This window comes from Heliangelus exortis, chromosome 9 (genome assembly GCF_036169615.1).
Source record: "Heliangelus exortis chromosome 9, bHelExo1.hap1, whole genome shotgun sequence".
Classification (NCBI taxonomy): domain Eukaryota; kingdom Metazoa; phylum Chordata; class Aves; order Apodiformes; family Trochilidae; genus Heliangelus; species Heliangelus exortis.
Window position 1 is genome coordinate 8361591 of NC_092430.1, and position 20843 is coordinate 8382433.

At 49.3% G+C, this 20843-nt stretch overlaps 1 protein-coding gene and 1 long non-coding RNA gene across 4 annotated transcripts in view; one reads left to right on the plus strand and one right to left on the minus strand.

Moving 5' to 3' along the window:
* The window catches only part of LOC139799689 (uncharacterized), a 28147-nt gene extending 17186 nt beyond the window's left edge, over window positions 1–10961 (plus strand). For both annotated transcript variants that reach the window (XR_011727420.1, XR_011727419.1), the window contains 3 exons: window positions 297–407; window positions 520–669; window positions 8205–10961. This is a non-coding gene — a long non-coding RNA (uncharacterized lncRNA). The remainder of the gene's footprint in view (window positions 1–296; window positions 408–519; window positions 670–8204) is intronic.
* LOC139799687 (transcription factor HES-2-like) lies at window positions 8658–10331 on the minus strand. Of its 2 annotated transcripts, XM_071751885.1 has the most exons (4): window positions 10269–10331; window positions 9712–9807; window positions 9489–9567; window positions 8658–9100 (listed from the first exon to the last, which is right to left on the minus strand). In XM_071751885.1, exons 1-4 carry the CDS (start codon window positions 10329–10331, stop codon window positions 8658–8660), a joined length of 681 nt encoding a protein of 226 aa, XP_071607986.1. The 2 variants fall into 2 exon arrangements, with proteins under 2 accessions (XP_071607986.1, XP_071607985.1); XM_071751884.1 differs by lacking the exon at window positions 10269–10331 and having other exon boundaries at window positions 9489–9843.
* Window positions 10962–20843: the final 9882 nt, after the last annotated feature.

Below are 20843 nucleotides of genomic sequence, written 5' to 3' on the forward strand. Positions count from 1 at the left end.
AGACTCAGGGTCTGTGGCTGGGGATGGTAGAGAGACAGATGGGAGCAGGAGTGAGCCTGCTCATGCTCTAAAACACCCAGCTTTTGTGTGTGCTCTCCTGCTTCATTTTTCTCTCTGCATTTTCTCTTTGACTGATAAAAGCCACTAAAAACAGTGCCTTTGATTTTAGGCAGAACTCTTTATAAGTGGGACATTTTGTCCTCTCTCACAGTCTGAGGGGAACCTCACAGCCCATGTCTGCTCCTCTGCCATGGATGCATCCCAGTGCACACCCCCAGCTCCCTATCTCCTCTCAGGACTCATCCCAACCATGTGAGTGGCTGTGGAGGTAGATGATGTGGAGCAGAAACCTCCTTTCTCACACAGCCTCTGCTGCTTGCCATGGGACCCTGTCTGGATGAGGACAGGTAGGTGCTACCCAAAAGCATCTCAGGACTGTTGGCCCAGCAGCGCTTTGGGGAGGGGTTTGCCCTTGGCAGGCAGATCCCTTCCTGCTCAGACTTGCTTTCTCATCCCCAGGAGAATTGTGGGCTGGCTTTCCAAGCCCAGCTGGAGCAGCGCCTGCCCCATGTTTAGGGAAGAAGAGTTGTCTCCATGCTGGGTGAGGCCTCTCTGATCTGCATGCCAGGAGCTGGATATAGACACAGAAAGCTGGATGAAAGGTGAAAGGTATGTAAAATCCTCCTTGAGGATTAAAGCTGTGAAACCGAAAGTTTATGGAAACACTTTAGCCATATTTCCCTCCAAAACCACCAATGGGACTTGAGAGATCGTAGGCTCCTGTTCTACTGGCATTACATTTTGGACCAGTCATAAGGTTTTGAAGTGAATTTCCTAGTTATCCTCACTCTCTGCACACTGTATTAGTTACAGTGCAGTTTTTGTGCACAGAAACTGAGTTAGTTTTGGTGCAAACTAGATCAGAAGTTCTGTTCTCAACTTGCAGCAGAGGTATTCCAATTGCAGAGGAGGACATGGTGGGTGGAAGCAGCAGCTTGTCCTCTGAGCATGTCCAAGGGTTTTGCTCAGGTAAGAGTCCTAATAGACATAACATGCAACATATGTGATAGATGTAGGAGCCCCAAACCCAGCTGCTTCAGGCATCTGATCTCCTTTAGCACACAGTTATCTGCTGGTGTGGACACTGCCCTTGAGCCTGTGGTGAGTAGCGACCTCAAGTGGGTGTTGAAGTTCAACTCTCCAGAGACCATAGGTCATCACACCAGTGTCCCTACCTACAACTGTAGTATGGCCTGTGCTGAGGTGTTTTGTAGGCTCCACTCTACCAGGGAGAGGGCTGAGTACTCCTTCTTTGCATCAGGGTCAGCATGGGCCATCAGGAAGAACATAGATTGCTGTTTTATACATTAGAACTTTCAGGCAATGACCAAAATGGTTTTCTTCCTCCACCTGTGTCTGGTGATACCTCCAGCAGGGCAGATGCTGGGGTTGCTGTGGTCTGAAAAGTAATTGCAGCCATTCTGGGATTCCCAGGGAAGGCCCCTGCCACCCTCTCTTGTAAAAGAACTTCTGCTGGAGCAGATGGGGGTGTAGGGGTGTGTGTGTGATGGGCTTGTTTGTTGCAAGTATTTTGTTGGGAGATGAGGTGTGCCAGCCAGCCTCACTGCCAGCAGTGCCACTGGCCACTGGGCTGGGCTGCTGGGCTGAGCACCCTGCCCAGGAGCCTTTGGGCTCTGTCCTTCAGCTGCCAGCAGCCCAGGTATGGCACCATGAGTACTGCTGAGGTGCTCAGAGCAGTGCCAGCTTCCCTCCAGCTGTTAGAGGAAGAGCTGGAACAGACAAGATGTCAGACTTCATGTCAAGGCTGCCCTGCTCCTTCTTGCCCAGCTGCCCCAATCACTTCTGCCCACATGCCAGAGTGACCAGGCACCACTTTCAGCAGGCAGAGATTCTGAGCAGAGCCCTCTGCTCTGATATGGGCATCGCCTCCCAGCCTGCTGATAAAGGGCCAGGGCTGGAAAAAATTCCTCATGAAAGAAACAGACTCACTCTGCAAAAACAAGGCATCTCCCAGCCGCAAATCAATCTTCCCAGGCACAGCTCCATGCTTTCGTGTTGCCTTTGTGTTGGCTGTAGGAGGATCTGGCAGTGGAGGTGCAATTCAGCCAGTGGGGTGACTTCAGCCAAGACTGAGGCTGAGCATGGGCTGGGCTGGGCAGTTTGGATCAGGCAGCAAGAGCTGAAGTGACCTGCACAAGGGTAGGGTGGTAACAGGGCAGTTTGGTGATAGAGGTCTGGTGGGGAGTGTGGATCAGACAAGGCTGAGAGTAGTGGGAAGGCTGGGGTAGAGGCTGCCTGTGCTGTAGGGAAAGGCTTCAGGGGTAGCAAGAGATATACTTGTGCATACTTGGAAGAGGTGAGTGCTGGAATTGGGAAGACAGTGGAGAATTGATTCATATGATGGAGAGGTGCAAGTCCTGCCTCATCTCTTTAATCTGTGCAATCCCTGGCATCTTGCTAGTGTATTTCATCTAGAGATCTCTGACCTGAAAACACTCATCATACTCAGGCAGGAGACTGAAAAAATTCCGGTAGAGGAAGTCGAGGTGAGAGTTGGGCTTCGAGCAAGAGCAGCTGTCTGGTGGGGCCATGCTTAGCTGTGCCCCACATTAGGCTGCTGCAGCTGCATCTGCTCTGAAAAACCAAGGAGCAATCAGCACCATGTCCAAAGCCATGGGTGAGATAAGCTTGAGGTTCTCCTCTAGTGTGTCAGGTTTGTGTTGGAAAGCACTCCCTGCTCAGGGGTTCTTATGGACAAGAAAGGACAAAGCCTTGGACTGCCACAGAGGTCTTCTGATAGGTGTGTGTTCATGTGTGCAGTCCCAAACTGTGGGAAATACTGGAAGGCATTGGTCTCCTTTTCCCCAGAGGATTTTGACAGCCACATGTCTGGTTTGGGGAACCTGTTTGTCCAGGTATTGCTTTCATTGTGTTCGATGGTCTGGATAGTTCTTGTATCACACCTATCAAAATAACATCTCAGCACTTTTCAGGAGCGCATGAGGTGATGTGATTGCTATCCCGTGTGGATTGCTTGTTCTCACAGCCTCTCCAATGGGAAGAGTGCATATCTTAAAGTGCTTGGCTTTGTACTTTAATATTCACATAGGCTGACTAGGGAAGGGCAGAGATGTTTGAGGTTATGTGGTTGCTCCTGAGCAGTTTTTCTCACACAGGAAAGTCCCAGCTCCTGGACAGCGATGTTCTGCCCTTGCAGCTTCTCGGTCCTGAGGAGTACATCCATGGCTCTCCTGGCTCATTTCACCATTCTGCTTAACATCTGCTCTTCTCTGCTGTGTAGAAATACTGATTTTTCTCTTTCTCCCTTCTCTTTTTACCTGCCTCAGAAAGTAGAAAGAAATGGCTTGGAGCAGAGGGACATGGTGTGACCGTGCTGAGAAGCTGCTGAGGGAAAGCTAAGCTGTTTGGTAAGCTCAGTTTTGCATGTGGCTTGTGTTCCAGAAGGTTACATGCTCCTTGTCATGAGCTATACTCCAACAACTGGCTGTCTGAGACAAGGAGTGGCCATCCAGAGCCACTTCAGGATTTTTCCTCACCTCGTAGTTTTGTGGTTGTGTTTTGTGTGGCCTCACTTCTGGCTCACTTCATCCAGCTGACCAAGTCCTGGGTATTTAAATACACGGTGTGCAAGAGAGACCTGTATTGATGGAGGATAACAGTGAAGAGGTGAATGTTTCCTTAGGAAGGCAGTAAACTGGCTCCTAACAGCACAGGGCAGCATTTCTGATGGAGCAGCAAGATCAGCCACTGGGTTCCTCCTCTCTGCAAACAAATTTGCTGCTGAACTATTTAGGCCTGTTAGTCAGAGAGTTCCATGGCTGCAGGCTGTGGGTTTAGAACAAGGTTGTATTGTTGTGCCCATTTGAGTGAGAAGTCACCCTACAGCAGACATCTGCTGTCAGGGCATGCTCAAAGATGAGGGGTGCAGGGCAGGGGCAGATGGAGAGAGGAGAGGATTTTAGGAAGCTCCTAGAGAAGGTAGGGATAGCTCGGTGGTTTCTCCATCCTTCCTTTCCCCAGCAAAGCCATTCCCTGCTGACCAGCTTTCCCATAGCCACAAAGCTTCTGCCTTGTTGTTTCCCCTGGTCTCCTTGGGAAGGAGACCCTGGAAAGGAAGCATTATTCCCATATCTCCTCGAGGATGTTTGCTGCTTGGCAGAGCTGTTTGGGACAGTCCTACAGGCCAAAAGAAAAGCTCCTTAGAGTTGTTTCTGGAGGGCTAGTTCTCTCAGTTGAAGAAGTCCAGTTGCTGGTGGTGTTGGCCATAGAAAACTTAATGAAAATGCTCTAACATGCTATTTAACTCCGAGTATGATAGGATTTGTGATACCTAATGCAGGGACCATAGGAGAACCTCAGAAGCAGAGCAAGTTCCCAGGCTCTGGTAGGTCTGAGTGATGCCTTGGGCAACAAGCCACATTCTCACCAGGGCTGCAGTTTATAAATGAAACATCTCAGCAGTGCAGATCCAATCCAGGGCTGTCTTTGGCTTCTGCTGCATTATTCATGAGTATGTGAAAGCTCTGAAAAATGTCACAGACTTTGCGTTACATTCTCAGCACAACGTTACTTCTCATGAGATGAATCTGAGTGTGTTGCCACTAAGACAGGAATGTATACACTGGAAGCTGTGAGATAATGGCATATATATATATATATGTATATATTTATAAAGGGAAAGTAAAGTCTTTGGTGTTCTGCTGTCGGTGGGTTTGTTTTCACTTCTCTCCCAAGAGTAGCACTTTGCTAGAGAGCTACTGAGCACTAGCAGCCATGGTAGTGTGTTTCAAATTATTTTGAAAGCCTTTTGCCCTAGAATTGCTTTTGTTTGGGGTTTTGCAAGGTCACTGGTTGATGGGTGTGGAGGATTAGGAGCCCCTCCTAAGAGGAGCTCCTAGAGAGGTTACAGTAGCTGCCCAGAGTCTCCTCTTTGCCAATATGAGGGGTCTCCAAGAGGTCTGCTGAAAATTTGGCTCCTGTTCCCTTTTTAAGCAGAGTGCTCAGCCCTCTCAGGTAAAGATCTGTGGGGGCTCAGCATGACAACTAAATCCATAAGGCATTTGGCCTGCTCTCGGTGGGTCTCTGTGGGTGGCTGGGACTGTGTGGGTCAGAGTAAGGTTGCTCCAGTGCCCTCGGGGTGGGAGGAGGAGTAAGGGAAAAGGCAGAGATGCTTGGATGCCCCTAGGGTTATGGGTGTCTGAGAGAAGACAGCATAGCAGGGCCATAAGTTCCCTTATGTACTTATGAGCCTTTGAACTTTCCTAATGAGGAAGGATTTGGTCCTGTTTTCTGAGAAGTGGGAATTTTACTGGCCTGGGAGTACAGTTTATACAAAGGGAGCTGCTATAGTCATGGGTATTTTGTCTACCTGGGTTTACATTATTATAGAAATCTGCTTTGTGTTAAAGGCACTTGGTGTTCTTGAGCCTCAGGTCCAGCTTCCATCACATCTCCATGCACACGGCATCTGGCCTCTGCTTTTTGATTATCTGTTCAAGAATAAGCATCTGGAGCAGCACTTGGGCATGGTACATGCCAAGCCTGACTCTGCACCAGACTGTACCAGCCCTGCCTGTCCCATGGGAGATGTGATGCATCTTGTGACCCTTTCTAGCAGCCAGGTCAGTCTGGCCATGTCCATGCTGAGGAATCTGATGGGTGCTTGTCTTGGCTGTTTCCAGCCTGCACATGGAGGTGAAGGACCTGGGGTGCAGCATCCCCACCCCTTCTCGTGCCTGAGGATTGCAGTCCCAGCTGCCAGCAGTGGTGCAGCCTTGAAGGTGCTTCCCCTGGGTGATGGAGGACTGAGCCCTGGGCAGCCCTGGCAGCCAAGAGGCACAACTGCTGATTTAGAAATAGTGTCAATAATGTCTGTGTCGATCCTGCTCCTGCAGCAGGGTGTTTGGGACTCTGCAGCTTCAAACACTGACCTTGGTGGACAGTACTATCCATGCTGCATTAGCCAGATGGCTGCCAGAGCTTCTCTGAGCTTCTGTTGTCCTGGGGAGAAAATGGTAGTAGCTGGGAAAGTGGGCTTTTTGTCATCAGTAGAGAGGTGCCTGATTTGAAAAGCAAAGTATTTTTGGCTCTTGTGCAGCCCTGGTTTTGGTAAAACTGGATGGGTTTGAAGTAAATACCAAGTTCCTTTGTCAAACGCATGTAATAGCTGAAATTCACGTATATGAGGTGCAATGAATAACCCTCAGCCTTCCTGGAGAAATGTTTTCTGTACTGAAGTCTAATGACTCACAAAGGATTCCCACAGCATTAGTTGGATATGGGACAGGGAGATCAGCAGAAAGGTCAGCATTGGTTTGAAAGGAAGGCAATGAAGAATGCTTGTCTTGTACTAAAACTGTTCCTGGAGATTGTTGGCCAAGTATTGCAGTCTTGCTTTTCTATTTTTAAAGCTCTTTTGCCAGCTGCTATATGACCCTTCCCTCCACACCCACAGAAAAACAAAACAAAACAACAAAAACAACCTTACTGATTAGAAACAGGAAATAATAAAACTCACCAACCACAAAGTGTTTTCAAATGCACAGAGTAAACAAGCAGAGATGGTGAGAAAGCGATATTACCACTGATCTCTTTTCAACACAGTAACCATAGCTGATAATTTGTTTGACTGGGGGTTTACAGTTTTTAGGAGGAAAGTATGTTTTTAGGATGATGCTGTCAAATCATAGGAAAATATTTCCATCACAGCCTCTCCCAGCATAACAATAAAGTGGCCACAAGTGCCAGCAGATGCCTTAATGACACCATCTAGAAGTAAATGTAAACTTCAGGCCCCATCTGTGCCTCTTCCCTTCCTCGCTGGTGTGCAGAGCCCAGTGCTGGGCAGCGGAGGTTCCTCTGGTGAGTGCAGCCATGGGAGCCTGTGTGGCTTGAGGGCTTTCTCTAAACTCTGCAGTATGCATGACTGGGAAGATCTTCTGTCATTCCTCTTCCAGGATTTTTCAGTTTGCTTTTCCTGAATGCTTTCCCTGCTCTTGAGTATTTGTGTGTTTTGCTGTGGCTGTTTGCTCGGGCTGACTCCTGACACACTTTATCTGGATTTTGTGGTGGGATGATTTGGATGCATGTTCTATATTATTGATCATTCTGGGGGTTCCCGTCAGTAAAGTGGGAAGCCCTAAATTTTCAGGCAGAGGGTGGAAACTGAGGTTGCAGTAAGATTTGCACAGTTCTGTGTCCTTACCTGCCTTCTGGCCCCACAGCTGAAGAAACCTGCTGAGCGTAGGCCAGTTGTTTCTCTTCCAGCCTTTATGCCACCTCTTCTAATGGCCTTTCAAGAGGGCTGGATAAAAGGTAGAGCTTCACAAAAAACCCCAGAGGTGGTGATTTTGACTCCTTCAGCACATCATCAAATAGATCTCACTGCATAATGAGCCCCTCTGAACTGCGGGTCCACTAATTAGTATGCGTGGTGTTTGTTTAAGAGCTCCTTGCTCTTTCATTTTAACTGTGAGGAACTTTTAACTGCCTTTGAGATGAAAAAAACTGACCAAATGTTGCTAGCAAGCTGAGCAGATTTGTCCCAGTTGTCTTGGTCAAATTTGTGGAGAAGTTTGCTTTCTGCTTAAATCTCTGCAATTTCCTTATGAGTAAAAGCTAAAGCATTGATCCAGGCTGCTAAATCCAGCTCCTGATGTCTTTCATAACTTTTTAAGTACTACTGGGATCCAGGTTATTCTGCCTTTGTCTGTGATGCACACTGCTTTTTCTACAAAGAATCAGGGACAAAACCCAAACCATCACTTTCATCCAAACTCAGAAAAAACATTTGTGAAAGAAGAAAAGCAGATCCCCAAGTACTGTATATTCAAAGCAGACAGGATGAGGCTGGGAGAAATATCAGTGGTTACCTGGCAAAAGTTTATTTTGAGCTTTTAGTTACAGAAACAAAAAAATAATCCCTAAATATATGTAACATATATACATACGTGTAACTCACTAGTTTGTGACACAGTAGTTTTTTGACACAGTAATGGCAGGATATTTGGAGGGCTGGGAACACCACAGCCAGAGTGAGCAATCCTGACAGCATATCTAAACAACCTACAAAGTCCAAACCAAGTCTCTCCAGGTTTTTGTTTGTTTGTTTGTTTTGGGGGTTTTTCTTTTTTCTTTTTCTAATCACTGCAGCATTGTTACAGGAATCAGAATTGAAATCTACAGCTGCACAGGGGTACTAATAAAACTAAAATGAAGAAGAGACTGGCTGTTTACCCCTTTATCCAACAAAGCAGTCTTGCTGGCTTATGTGAGAGGTAAGCTTGATGCCAGAGAGGGTCATTGTTTGTTGTCTTGTATTTTTATTAATAGGAAGTTAATTATTTTAAGAATGTAATACAAGAAAGCTATATAATTAATATAAACTACAGAGCATGAGAGGATTCTATGCAATAATTTAGATGTATTAAATAAATAAAAAATAATAGCAGCCTTCTACAATGCAGGCTACACATAGGTTTACTTCGGCTTGAAGTACCCTGGTCTCCAGTACACCTACAGGAACAGACTTGCTCCACAAGTGTTTTAAAGAAACATATCTATAAGATACATACGTAAGAGTGTCTAAGGTTAGGATAAACATTTGAAAACACACTTTACCATGGTCTCCACATATCTAAAGAGCCCATTCTAGGATTGTTATGGGAAAAATTTGGCTGCAGGACCTGTCTGGGTGGTGCAGCATCAGCCTGGTTGAAAGCCAACATCGACGGCAGCTGGAAGGAATTTTTGGAAGCCTTGTTCTCTGCTGGATAGAAGCGTTCCTGGGATGGGTTTGTGCCCTGGGTGCTCCCCTTAGGGCTCAGGGGCCTTTTTGGCATCAGGAGGGGCTGCTGAGATGGACTTGAAGACCTTAATGCCGCTTTGCAGATGTCTTCGCCAGACCTGGGTAAGGATTTGAGCAGGTGGTTGAGCAGGCGTGCCCCGAGGGTCTTGTCCATCCAGTCGCAGGTGAGGAGGAGGTTGTGAACCTCGTGCATGCACTGGATGTACCCGGTGCTGTACCTCTGCTGGGCTTCCAGGCCCCCTTTGGAGTCAGCTGCATTGAAGGGGAGACAAGGGGACTTGGTGAGGGAGTAAAAGCTGCCAGCTATGTTCCTGCTTAACCTCATTCACCAAGCTCTCCAAGGGCACAGCGTCCTGGGGGGCTTGGTGCTGAGGCCAGCTGGGCTTTACGCTCAGCTGAATGGTTTTCCCGCCGCCAAGGGCGACGTCAGACCAACAAGCGGCTCTGGAAGGCAAAAAACCTTCCGTAGGTTACCCAGTGCCCGGCTCCATCTCCCCATCTAGTGGAGAAAGCTGGAGCCGAGGAGCAGCCCGGGCCTCAACAGGTTTGAAAGATGCTTTTGCCAGCTTGCCAGCGGTTAAACCTTCCGCCCCCTCTGCCCCATGGCTGCCTGTGCGCAGGGTGGGGACTGGGCACTCACCCATCAGCTTGCTGCTCTGGATGTTCTGGAGGTGTTTCACCGTCATTTCGAGGATGTCTGCTTTTTCCAGCTTAGACTGCTGATAAGGAAAGGGTGCAGCAGTTAGAGGCAGTGAAGGGATGCGTACCATGCCCAGTTTTTCAAAAGAAGAGACACTCCCCTGTCTCCAGACTGATCGCCCTCCAGCAAAAGGACAAAAAGCAGCATAAAAATGAGCACTTACATCCAGATGAAATGCACCCACAACAGTCTCCTTAAGCTGGTCCAAGCAGTTATTTATCCTTTCCCTTCGTTTCCGCTCAATGAGGGGTTTCCTTAACTGCCAGGGAAAAGGAGGGAGAATTGCAGTTAACATTTTTTTTCTTTCTCTTCCTGCTGCAGTTCAGCGAGGACAGCGAGCTCCACCTCCTGCACGAAGCCAGTGCAGGGCGATGCGAAGCTCAGCGGGGAGAAGGGTCAAGGTACAGATGGAGAGTGCAACATCTCCAGCTCCTGTCACAGCCTGTCCTTCACACGGTATCAGCTCTCGATTCTCTCGCTTTCACTCATTTTAAGCAGAGTTTACCCAAATGCACCAGAGATGAGCCTTTCTAAGCCGGAGAAAGGAAAGGAAGAGACAATACCCACGTGGCTTAAATTCAAGGAAAGCATCTTTACAGTAAGAGGGAAAAACTCTCCCTTCTCTGTTTCCAAGACGCAATGCCCACAGCCCCAGCACCCATGCCACGCATGGGGCTGCTATGGGGGTGGCGTGGGTGCAGCAGCACGGAGGGGACCTACCTTCCTCTCCTCCTTGGTGCTGGCCAGCTTGTGGGTCCCGCCGGTGGTGGCTGTGGCTGTCATTGTAATCCAGCCCAGCCTGGGTGCCAGGAGAACGGGGATGGGAAGGAGGCAGTGGGGCAGCGGGTCGTTCCTTTCCCCGAGGATGGGCTCTTTGCCGCTCCCCTGCTCCTCTGCTGTATTTATAGCCCAGAATTAGCATGTGAAAGGGGACTTGCCTTGGCGGGACTTCTTTTCCCACATGAAGGGTCGAGCCCGGAGGTTTGTAGCCATCAATCAAAGCTGACAGGTCACTGCTTCTTTTCAATGACCACGCTGGCCCCCCCAAATGGCGACAGATGTCCAGCCTCTGACGCCGGGCTTTGGAGGGCTCTTTTGTTTGGGAAGAAGGGAAGGAAAATGGGCGCGCTCTGAGCAGCTTGCACGGCTCCTGGCTCAATTTGCACAGATTCCCAGGGAGGGAAACAATAGCCGGGAAGCGGTTGAGTTACACCTGGGAAAATGCCTTCCACCCATCTTTTTCCCCCTCTATCTCCTTGAAGCAATTCCTATTCTTACCGGCTAAGCCAAGCTCCAGCCATTTTGCATCTTGAAGCAGACTCTTAATTTAGTAAGAGCTACCTGAGCTAGGAGTTCCTGCTCCAGAGAATTATTATTGCAAGGTAATGATGATCAATTAAAAACTGTTGGCAGCAGATGCCTGTAGGAACATTGTTTCCATCACAGAAATATCCCAGGGAAAACATGGGAACTTTACTTACCTCTCAGGATCCCAAATTCTGGGTTGCACATGGCTGGATGATGGAAGCACACAAATCTAGTTTTTGGCTGCTGTGTAGAACTTAGTATTAAATTTACAGACCATTACAGATGCAAGGGAACCTAGAGGTGAGTTAGTTCTGTGGGATTTTTGCTGCTTTGGTTTTTTGCCCCCATACTACAAGGAGACTTGGGTAGCTTTGGAGAGAAGGGTGTTTTTCTGTTTGCTCTGAAATGCTGGCATAGAAGCAGATGAGCCTTTGGAGGAGGCTTGGCACAGGATGAGAATGCACTTTTATGCTTCTTCACTTCTGCCTGGTCTGAGGTGGGGGGTGGAGTATGAAGGTGTTTTTCATGACCTTGCTTTTGCTTTCTGATGGTTGCTTTGCTAATGAGCAGGATTTGGCAGTGTCCTGTGGAGTCCTGCAAGTGAAGCCCTTTGGGTTGGTGTCAAATGTGTCACCTTACTGAAATGGAGAGGAAGCTGCTGCAGTGGTTCAGAAGCCATCCCAACCCACCGGTGGGATTTCCCAGCACCCAGCACAAGGCTGCAGCTTCAGAGCCCCCTCCTTCCCCCCAGCCGTGGGTGGGGATGTACCCCACTCATAACAGCCAGGACATCATGTCCCTTGCTTAAGCACCATGTGGGTGTGTGTTTGCCTGTGTGTAAATGCAAACACACTGGCAGCATGTCTGTCCACTCTGCTGCCTGGGCTCATCCTGCAAACATGTCCCCAGAAGTGGCATTTCACAGGCAGGGGTTGTTTGTCAGTCAGACACAGAGCTGGGGTGCAGCTACCTTGTTTTATAAGCACCCTACTTGGCAAGGGCCTGGCTGTTCCACTGAGAGCAGAGGGTTTGGGAGGGGAAGGTTTTTAACTTGTCCTTTGGTTCCACTGAGAGCAGAGGGTTTGGGAGGGGAAGGTTTTTAACTTGTCCTTTGGGCCAGGTGAAGGGAGCAGGGATGGGTTTATCTCAGGTGCATCCCCCACACAGCAAAAAGAGGTTCCACCACCCTTTGAGGGAGCCCCTCACATGAACCAGCCCTGGCTGCTCACCAGAGAAGACTCCTTTGATTTTTCAAGCTTTTTCCAGCCCACCCACGGAAGTGGAGCCTTGCAGGTATTTATAAAAGGCACCCATATGGCCACAGGACTCAGAAGCTTGGTGGGGGAGGGCTGTGGGTTGGGGTAGGGCTCTGCCCTGCACATGGGTAGGGGGGCATGGAGAGGGTGCACCCCTGGCTCTCTGCAGTTTGCTAGGGTGCTCAAGGCTGGCAGATCCTGCTCAACAGCTGTGCACACAACTTCTGACTGGGTTTGTCACCGTAGGGAAGAGAGTTCCCCTGTTCTCCCCCAAATAGCCCTTCACCAGCACCTTGTGCAGAAGGAGGCACCTTCCTGAGACCTTGGGGGCAGGAGGGGGAAGCCTGAGACCACCTTATCTCCAGACACAACTGAGCATTGCAGAGGTGTCAGCAAATGCAGAATTATCTTTAAGCTCTGAAAACCAGGTTCTGTGTCTGTTGGCACCTCTCCCTGGCCAGGCATGGCTACAGGGTACTCTGTGGGCACCCTGTGTTGGTGGCCTGGGGTCTGGCCAGCCCCGACATGTCTCAGGTGTCTGTGGTGGTAGCATCTCCTCCCTCACTTTCCCTTTTCTCCTCAACCTGGACTGACTGCTTCTCACTTGCCCTCCTCATCTTCTTTGCCCTGTGGGTGCAGCTGAGCTCCTGGGTGAGGGGAATGCTCTGCCAAAGGGTCACACACTGCCTTTCCCTGCAAAGCAACTTCCACTCAGCAAGCAGGTGGGGGACTGCTGGTGGCCTGACACTGGGTACTGAGGAGGGATGGGTGTGATGGGGGCCAAACACAGCATGGAGGCCCCCAGCACCCAGCCATGGAGGGTGCCCAGCTCAGGCAGGGCAGCTGAGCCTCCAGCCTCGATGGGGTGAGACCCCCAGCAGCCATTGGAGTCCTCTCTGGGTGAGCTCATTTCAAGGTTCATTTGTAAGACAGCTCTGCAGTGAAAAAGAGGAGCAGCTTTTGCTGTAAACAGTTATTTTACACCTCTCAGTCAGGGCAAAGACCTTTATTTTGGAGGTGGGGGGGTGTGGGCGGGAAAGCTGCCTGGGCTTTGGGGGAAAGCTGACGTCTGTGCCGGGGATTGTAGGGACCCAACGGGCCAATGCAAATTAGCATTAAAGGGAGCTTTCTGCAAATTCCCGCTTTCCTTTTGGATTGCCCACTGCCAGGTTTCCCTGAAAAGGGGATTCTCCTTCATAAACAAAGCCTCCTTTTTTTCCTAGGCTTTCTGAAAAAAAAAGAAAAAGGAAAGAGAAAGGGGTCAGTGCTGCTTGGAGATTTCTTTTTTGCTATTTGTCTACATTTCACACCCTGGAGAAAGAAAACAACTTTTAACATCTGTTCCTGCACTTTTTAAGAGGGAAAGAAAGGCTCTTGAAAAGGGAGAAAGTGTGGCAGATGTTGGCAGGTTCCCTCCAACGCAGATGTCTTGCTCAGAAGAAAACTTTCTGCGGGGATTGGCGGCCGGGGCTCCTCTTTGACTCGGGACACGCGACTGCCGAGCGAACGAAGGGACGTGGGAAAGCGCCGGCGAACAAAGGGGCTTATTCAAACAAACCTGAGAGCCGTGAACAATCTAATAACCAGCAGAGAAATGGTCAGTGGCCCCCGGCCCCTCTGGGGAGGGGTTCGGGGCAGCCAGGGGCCACGGGACTTAGGAATTTCACCCCATCCCCAGGGCTGGTGAGCAGGGGTGTCCCCTCCTTGCCCTCTGCCTGCTCCCTCTGGCGCATCTTGGCCAAGGGACACCCTTCAGCTTCTTTAGGAAGCTGAACATGAGCCATCAGTGTGCCCAGGTGGCCAAGAAGGCCAATGGCATCCTGGCCTGTATCAGGAACAGCGTGGCCAGCAGGTCCAGGGAAGGGATTCTGCCCCTGTACTCAGTGCTGGTGAGGCCACACCTCAAGTACTGTGTCCAGTTCTGGGCCCCTCAGTTCAGGAAGGATATCGAGGTCCTGGAGCAGGTCCAAAGGAGGGCAACTGGGCTGGTGAAGGGACTCGAGCACAGATCCTATGAGGAGAGGCTGAAGGAGCTGGGGCTGTTCAGCCTGGAGAAGAGGAGGCTCAGTGCAGACCTCATCACTCTCTACAGCTCCCTGCAAGGAGGTTGTAGCCAGGTGGGGGTTGGTCTCTTTTCCCAGGCAACCCTCAGCAAGACAAGAGGGCATGGTCTGAAGTTGTGCTGGGGGAGGTTTAGGTTGGACATTAGAAAGAATTCCTTTACGGAGAGGGTGATCAGGCATTGGAATTGGCTGCCCAGGGAAGTAGTGGATTCTCTGTCCCAGGAGATACTCAAAAAGAGACTGGATGTGGCACTCAGTGCCATGGTCTAGTAACCACAGCAGTAGTGGATCAAGGGTTGGACTTGATGATCTCAGAAGTCCCTTCCAACCCAGCCAATTCTATGATTCTATGATTCTCGAGGTGCTAAATCATGTCAGCTGGTCCGCAGACCCAGGCTGCATGGGTGCTGGAAGCCCTGTGGCATCGGGCATGAGATGGAGGGCAGGTACCTGCCAGGTGCTGTGCTGGGCTGTCCCACCAGCCGCGGCAGCAGGAGAGGAGCAACTATGGGACAGCAAGGATGTGGCAAGAATCAGCATCTTGGTATGCAAATCTAACTGAGCTGTTAAATAAGAGGTTCTGCCAAGACAGTAATAAAAAACACCCCAACCCTATTGATTAGAACCAGTTGAAAGATCCTTGTGAAACTGCTTTTGAGGAGACTTTTTAACAGAGAGTAAAAACATTGAGAGAAAACAGTATTTTCTGTGAACATTTTGTTCATGTTATCCCCTTCTCTCTGGTTGGCAAAAGAAAATAATTTAAAATAAGTTTTTGCCATGAAAGCTGGTGGTATTTTAGTTGAAGGACTAAACAGGATAAAAGTGAGAAGCCTAGAGAAAAGGGAGCAGAGCCAAGAAAATTCCCACAAAAAAGTAACTAATTCTGGTTAAAGCTGAGGATCTCCATGATCATTCCTCTAAATCTTTGAAGTTTTGTTTTGCCTTGTGTCTGTCCCAATCCTTTTTCTCTGGGCTCTGGGCAGGGCAGAGCTGCTCGCTCTGGTGTGGCTGCCTTGTGCTGGGGCGGCAGTGCCTGCTCCCTGTTTGGGGCTGGAGGGGACAGCCTGCTGAGATGGAGATGTGTTGCTTCTTTGGAGGTTGTGTTGGGGCGAGCAGCCCAGGCCCCTGCTGGGAATGTTCCCCATGTTTCTGCTGGTGGCTGGGAAGCAGGAGCTGTAGGAGGGATGCTGTGTGCCACCAGAGACCCACATGCCTGCCCAAGCCAGTGCCTCCTGCAACTCAGGTGGTGCTGTGGACAGAAGCTTCCAGCCCAGCAGGACTAAGCCGGAGGCCTGTGTGGTGCTAAGGCAGCCGTGAGTCCAACCCAGGTCCCTGGCTGGCTAATGAAGCTGTTTCATTAGCATGTTTGAGCCTTTTGCAGCGATGGATTTACTAAGGGAGGGGAGAGGGGGGGAGTGTAGGAGAGATGAGCACCTGCCTGGTCTGTGCACGTGGGGCTCGGTGTAGAACCATCCATCCCTGCTCCTCTCCAAGCTGGGGACACGTGTGGACTGGATTTGTCCCCAGGTGATTGCTTGTCCCTTTTCCTGGGGCACGCTGGGTGTGCCAGCGTGGGTCCTGGCCCGCAGGTGGTGCCGGTGGCCAGAAGGGATGTTCAGGATGTCCTGTTCTCCGGGCTGGAAGTGGTTTTGCTGGGTCTGATTTTATCACAGGGGCTTTGCCCACGGCTCCGCCCGTGACACGGGGTTTGTAAAACGAGGAGCAAAGTGTGGGTCCGGCAGAGCGGCCGCTGCCGTGCGGGCTCAGGGCTCCTCCGCGCTCCCGCCCCCAGGGACGGGCCCCTGCCTTGCCCTAAGCAAACACTCACCGGGGAGAGGCTGTTTTTACAGGGGCTTTGGTCACTGCGAATAAAGAGGGGTTTGTCTGGGTTTTTCAGAAGGTCAGTTCTGGTTCAAGATTGACGTTTGGAAAGAAGGGGGTAAACCTCTCAAACGTGGAGGTTTCTCGATAGCTGTAAATCCCAAGCAGCCCATCCTAAAGCCCTGTGTCGCCCAGGGGCGGATTGCTCCCAGAATGTTACAGGCGGACAGGAATGTGAGGAGCAGCAAGACATGCCAGCGTGGTGATTGGAGGCACAAGTCTGGAGGGTGCAGTCGAGACTTGGGCAGGCTGGCTCCTGGCTTCTTCCTCCTGGCTTCTAGCACCTCAACCGAAGCTTCTCCAAGGTTGCTCAGTGATGGGTTGCCTCGGGGGGGGGGCGGACCAGGGCTACTTCTCCAGGCTGGCCCCGGTTTGTGATGTTCCAACCCACCATGTTCCATCTCAGGCATGCGCAGCAGGGTCCACAGGGGGACCAGGTTTCCAGCAAACCAGCCATGACAGGGTAGTACTGAAAATAAGATGGGGCAGAAAAGCAAAGTATGTTTTATCTGAGCTCAGGGTGTGGAGAACAGCATTTGCAATCACTTGGTATTACAAGGAGAATCTCCTGAGAGCACAACTGATGCAGCAGGTGCCATCCACAATGGGACACAGGACTGAAGGTATCATCAGAGCCTGGAGTAAAGGGGAGCTGCAGCTGTTTCTGGGAAAGGCTGCTCCAGAGACCCTCTGCCTTGGAAAGCTGTGCCTGTCAAATCCCTGCAGCTGGGGTGACACTGCCTGTACCAAAGTGTGGGTTTTGGCAGAGGGCTGGGATGTGACTGGGTTGTGGCTGGGGTAGAGTGGCAAGTGGGGAAGGGGTAGAGTGGATTTGTAGACAAGTCTTGATGTCTGTGATCATGACCTGTCAAGGTGATATCCTATGCAATACACCATGGTGTAGACAGAAGTAGGAGGAGCACAGAGGTTCACCTGCCTCAGAGACATGTACAGCTGGAGAGAGGGAGGACATATATGGCAATAGACAGTGCTACTTGAAGTATTTTCATCACAGACAAAGTTCAGCTCCACAAATGGCATTGACATCTCTTGATCCAGCTGCTTTACAGAGCGCACCAAACTTGACTCGCTCCAGCTTGGATTCCTCAGTCCCAGCTGTTGGGAGTGAACCATCTTTGGGAGTGAACTTCTGGGATAGGAAGTAATTACAAGGCTGGTACCAACTGAGTAATTCTCAGTTTTTCTTTCACACACTCCTTTGGCTTCTGTGTGTGGGATCAGCTGATGCTCCTGCTGTGGCTCAAACTGTCTCTCATCTGATGGGCTCCCCCAAGCCCCTGCACATTCCAGCCCCTGCACATCCCACACAGACTGTGTTTCCTTAGCTTCTCAGGTCCCAAGACTGCAGAAGGGTCTGGGTTCAGTTTGGCTTTGGTGAGACAAACCTCTTTTCTGTGCCTGTGAGTAAATGCAGCTTGCGTCCTGAATTGGCCCCTTGCCAGCTGCAGCTTTCCTTTTATAGCCCGTGTATACGTGTGCTGACACCACATCCTGACTCTCGGACAGAAAATACCTTGTCAGCACCACAGAGATGATGTGGCTGTCACCCTTACTGCTCCTTGGGGGCTCTGCTGGCAGCCCTCTGACCATACCCCTGTCCCAGGCTGGGCAGCTGGGCAGTAGCATGGCCAGGAGGGCACCAGGCTTGGCAGCAGCGTTTCCTACTTTTTGCTCAGTTCTTATGCTGCAGGGCTGGGGTTGCAGGACCTGAATAAGTGAGGAAGCACTCACTCAGGTTTTTTGCACTTGCTGGTTCAGTTTCTGCACAACCCAGGGTTTAGGATGGGAGGGTGTGAGCTGTGGAGTCTCTGGGCTTTGTGTGCCAAGTCCATCCTGAATTGTACATAAAGTCACATCCTGCTCTCTAAGGTATTAGGGTTTTATCCATATTTTTATACCTAGATTTTAATCAACGAAGGCAAAAAGGTTTATACTGCTTTTTGTTGTATTAATACTGCCTAGTTTTAACCATCTCTCTTCCTTTTAAATTTCTTCATTTTTTTCCCCCTCTTCAAATATATCTGTGAGCCTGTTTGTTTTCATAGGGATGAGGATTTTTATTCCCTTGGAGGAACCAAAGGGTGCAGAAAGTCCTGCTAAGTCCTGTGGCCCAGTCACTTGGTGGAAGGATGAGCAGAGCCCCAGTGGGGTGAACAGCAGCCAGGAGATGAGAGCAGGTGGGTGATGCTCCACAGGCTGGTTTGTGAAGGGGGAAACAGAGCTTGCACTTGTTTCAGCTTCTCCATAACAAGTAATGTAAAAATAATAACAAAACCCCCACTGTCAAAACCCTTCTTTTCTTTTCATGTCTATTTTCAACAGTAGGGACTGTTGCCCTGTGTTTGCTCTGTCACAAAGCAAAAGAGGCCACAACCCATATGAACTCCCCAAGGAGTTTCCCAGAAGAATACCTGTGATGGGCTGGGTGTTTGGTGTTTCAAAGATCGTGTTTCCTCCCTTCTCCCTCTTCCTAGTGCATGCATATACAGACCTGTGGACAGTGACTCACTTGCACACCTGCACACAGATTTTCAGAAGATACAAATTTCACTGTAGAATGTAGGTGAATTTCATAGGTGAATTCCACTGAGCTGAGGGCAAGGGGCTCCTCAGCACTTCCTCAGACCAGTTCCTAACTTTGAAGGTGGGTGAAGTCAGAGCTTTGGAGTGCCCTCCTCCTTGGGAGCCAGTGCTTCCATTGGAAGGGTGATGAAAGGGACAGAAAAGCTTTGGAGAGTCTCAGGAAAGGTGCCAGAACATCTTTGCTGGAGTGGCTCATCACAGATTTAAGTGTCCAGTGACATGGCAATGGCTTCTACATTAATTCAGCCCCACAGCAGCTGAGGCTGAATCCAGCTGTAGAGCAGCACTAAGCCCATGTCATTCACAGCAGCAGTTTTCTGCTGTAAGAACTAATTAATTAGTTTCTGCAAAGTCCTTTGAAGGGGTAAAGTGCTAACCAAGTGCATAGCAGTGTTATCCAGAGGGTGCAGGCTTCAAAGTCTAACGGGTGCTACTTAAATATGAACCGAGTTAGTAAACTTGCTTCACAGTTTCTTTAAAAATGTAAAACAGGGAAAGCATATGGAAAAAAAACCAAAACACCAGTGGTTTTGGTAGCACTGAGCCTAAGGAAGAGTCAGTACAGGAAGCCAGCTCCCAGGCAGATGGGCTTCCAGTTCCCCTTCCCTGGCTTCAGCCTTCACCTAACAGCATAACCAGTAAAAACTTTACCCCTTTAATTATTTTCTGATTTGGAAATGATTTGGGAGAAGAAGTGGGAGAATAGAAGTGCTGTGAAGCAACCAAGGAAAAGTAGTCCTTTCAGAAAGGTCGGTGGGTAAATTCAGGTTGGTAGAGAAAGTTCCTGCTGTTCTGCTGGAGAGCTCAGCCTCTCTTCTCCCAAAGCCTCCTTGCCTGGCAGCCAGCCCTGGCAGGGACATGTGGAGCAAGGTCAGCTCCCAGGGATGATGGTTGTGTAGGGATGTTGGGTGCCCAGCAGAACAAACCATCTGCCACTGAGAGCACCCTCCTGGTGGGCACCTGCCCTGGGTGCCTGCACCTGGGCTGTCCTCTGCCACTGCTAAAAGGACAAAACCTGAAGGCTCCTGCTAGTAATCAATTAATTGTTTCACCGGTGTTCACAGCTTCATGTTGTTCCTGCAGGATTTGTAGATGCATTTGCTTCAAGTTCTGTCACATTAATGGATGTATTTGGCTATCTTTTTGTCTTTTTTTTTTCTCTCAGGAACTATGTTCTTCACTGCTGTTTTTAAGGGCAACTTCTGTAATTTCCCTTAATATCTATCAAGCTGATGGAAATCTGGTTTTGGCTCTAATAGTAGATTCTATCTAGAATGGATGCTGTGCTTTATAGGTAATTTTCAATTGTCCCAGAATAGTAATACAAGGTTTATTAAAAGGACATGTTTCTGCAGAATGAGGTACTGCTCTTTTTGCTGCCCAGGAAAGGAATTTGCAACAGATTTTCTTCCTATGATTCTTCTTGCAATTGTTTTTCTTTTCTGACAATTTTTACGTGCTACCCTTGGTTCTTGTGGTTTGCAATAGTAATTTTAAAATGTATTTTAATTCTGAAATGGCACCTAGAATTGAGGATAAATCATAGCATCCCTGTGAGAAACAAACCAAACTGATACAGATGACAATTTATTTGTGCTTTCTACTGTAATTAAGGTTTTGGGGTCGTGAGTCTGTTCATTATATATTAATTGAGTGAACTGAAAGAAAATAAAACACTCATCCAGAAACATTTATTTGAGGAAGACATCCAGAACCTGCAATGCACATACCCAGGTAGTAACAGGTGAAATTCTGTTCCAAGGAACAGTCCCAGGCACTTGCAAAACCAGGGTGAATAAATTAATACACTTTGGATTGGTCCGAAGTCCACAGAAAGATTCAGGATTCTTATTCTTCCAAACTTTAAGTAGAAGATATTCAGCATAACTTAGTAGTTGCCAGTCTTTATATTTCCTCCCCAGAGCCTTTATTCTGAAACACCTTGTCAGGGACCAGAAACTGGGGCTCAGCGGAAGGAAGCTGAGCAAAGGAAGCAAAGGTGAGGAAAACAGGGGAGGAGGATTAATTTCACAAAGTGACATTATTTTTCCTCACTTTGCCCATTTGTCAATGCAGGATGGTGTTCAGACGAGTTGAGCTGTGGTGCTCCATTGGCCTCAAACCAGCAACAAAAAGCCCCACTATATCATTAATATCCATGTCTATCCCTCCTGAACACA

Coding starts and splice junctions, on each gene's coding strand:
- LOC139799687 (XM_071751884.1), bottom strand. CDS start 9,843: ATGTTAACTGCAATTCTCCCTCCTTTTCCCTGGCAGTTAAGGAAACCC. Junction 9,101..9,488: donor CCAGAGCAGCAAGCTGATGG/GTGAGTGCCCAG, acceptor CCTTCAATGCAG/CTGACTCCAAAGGGGGCCTG.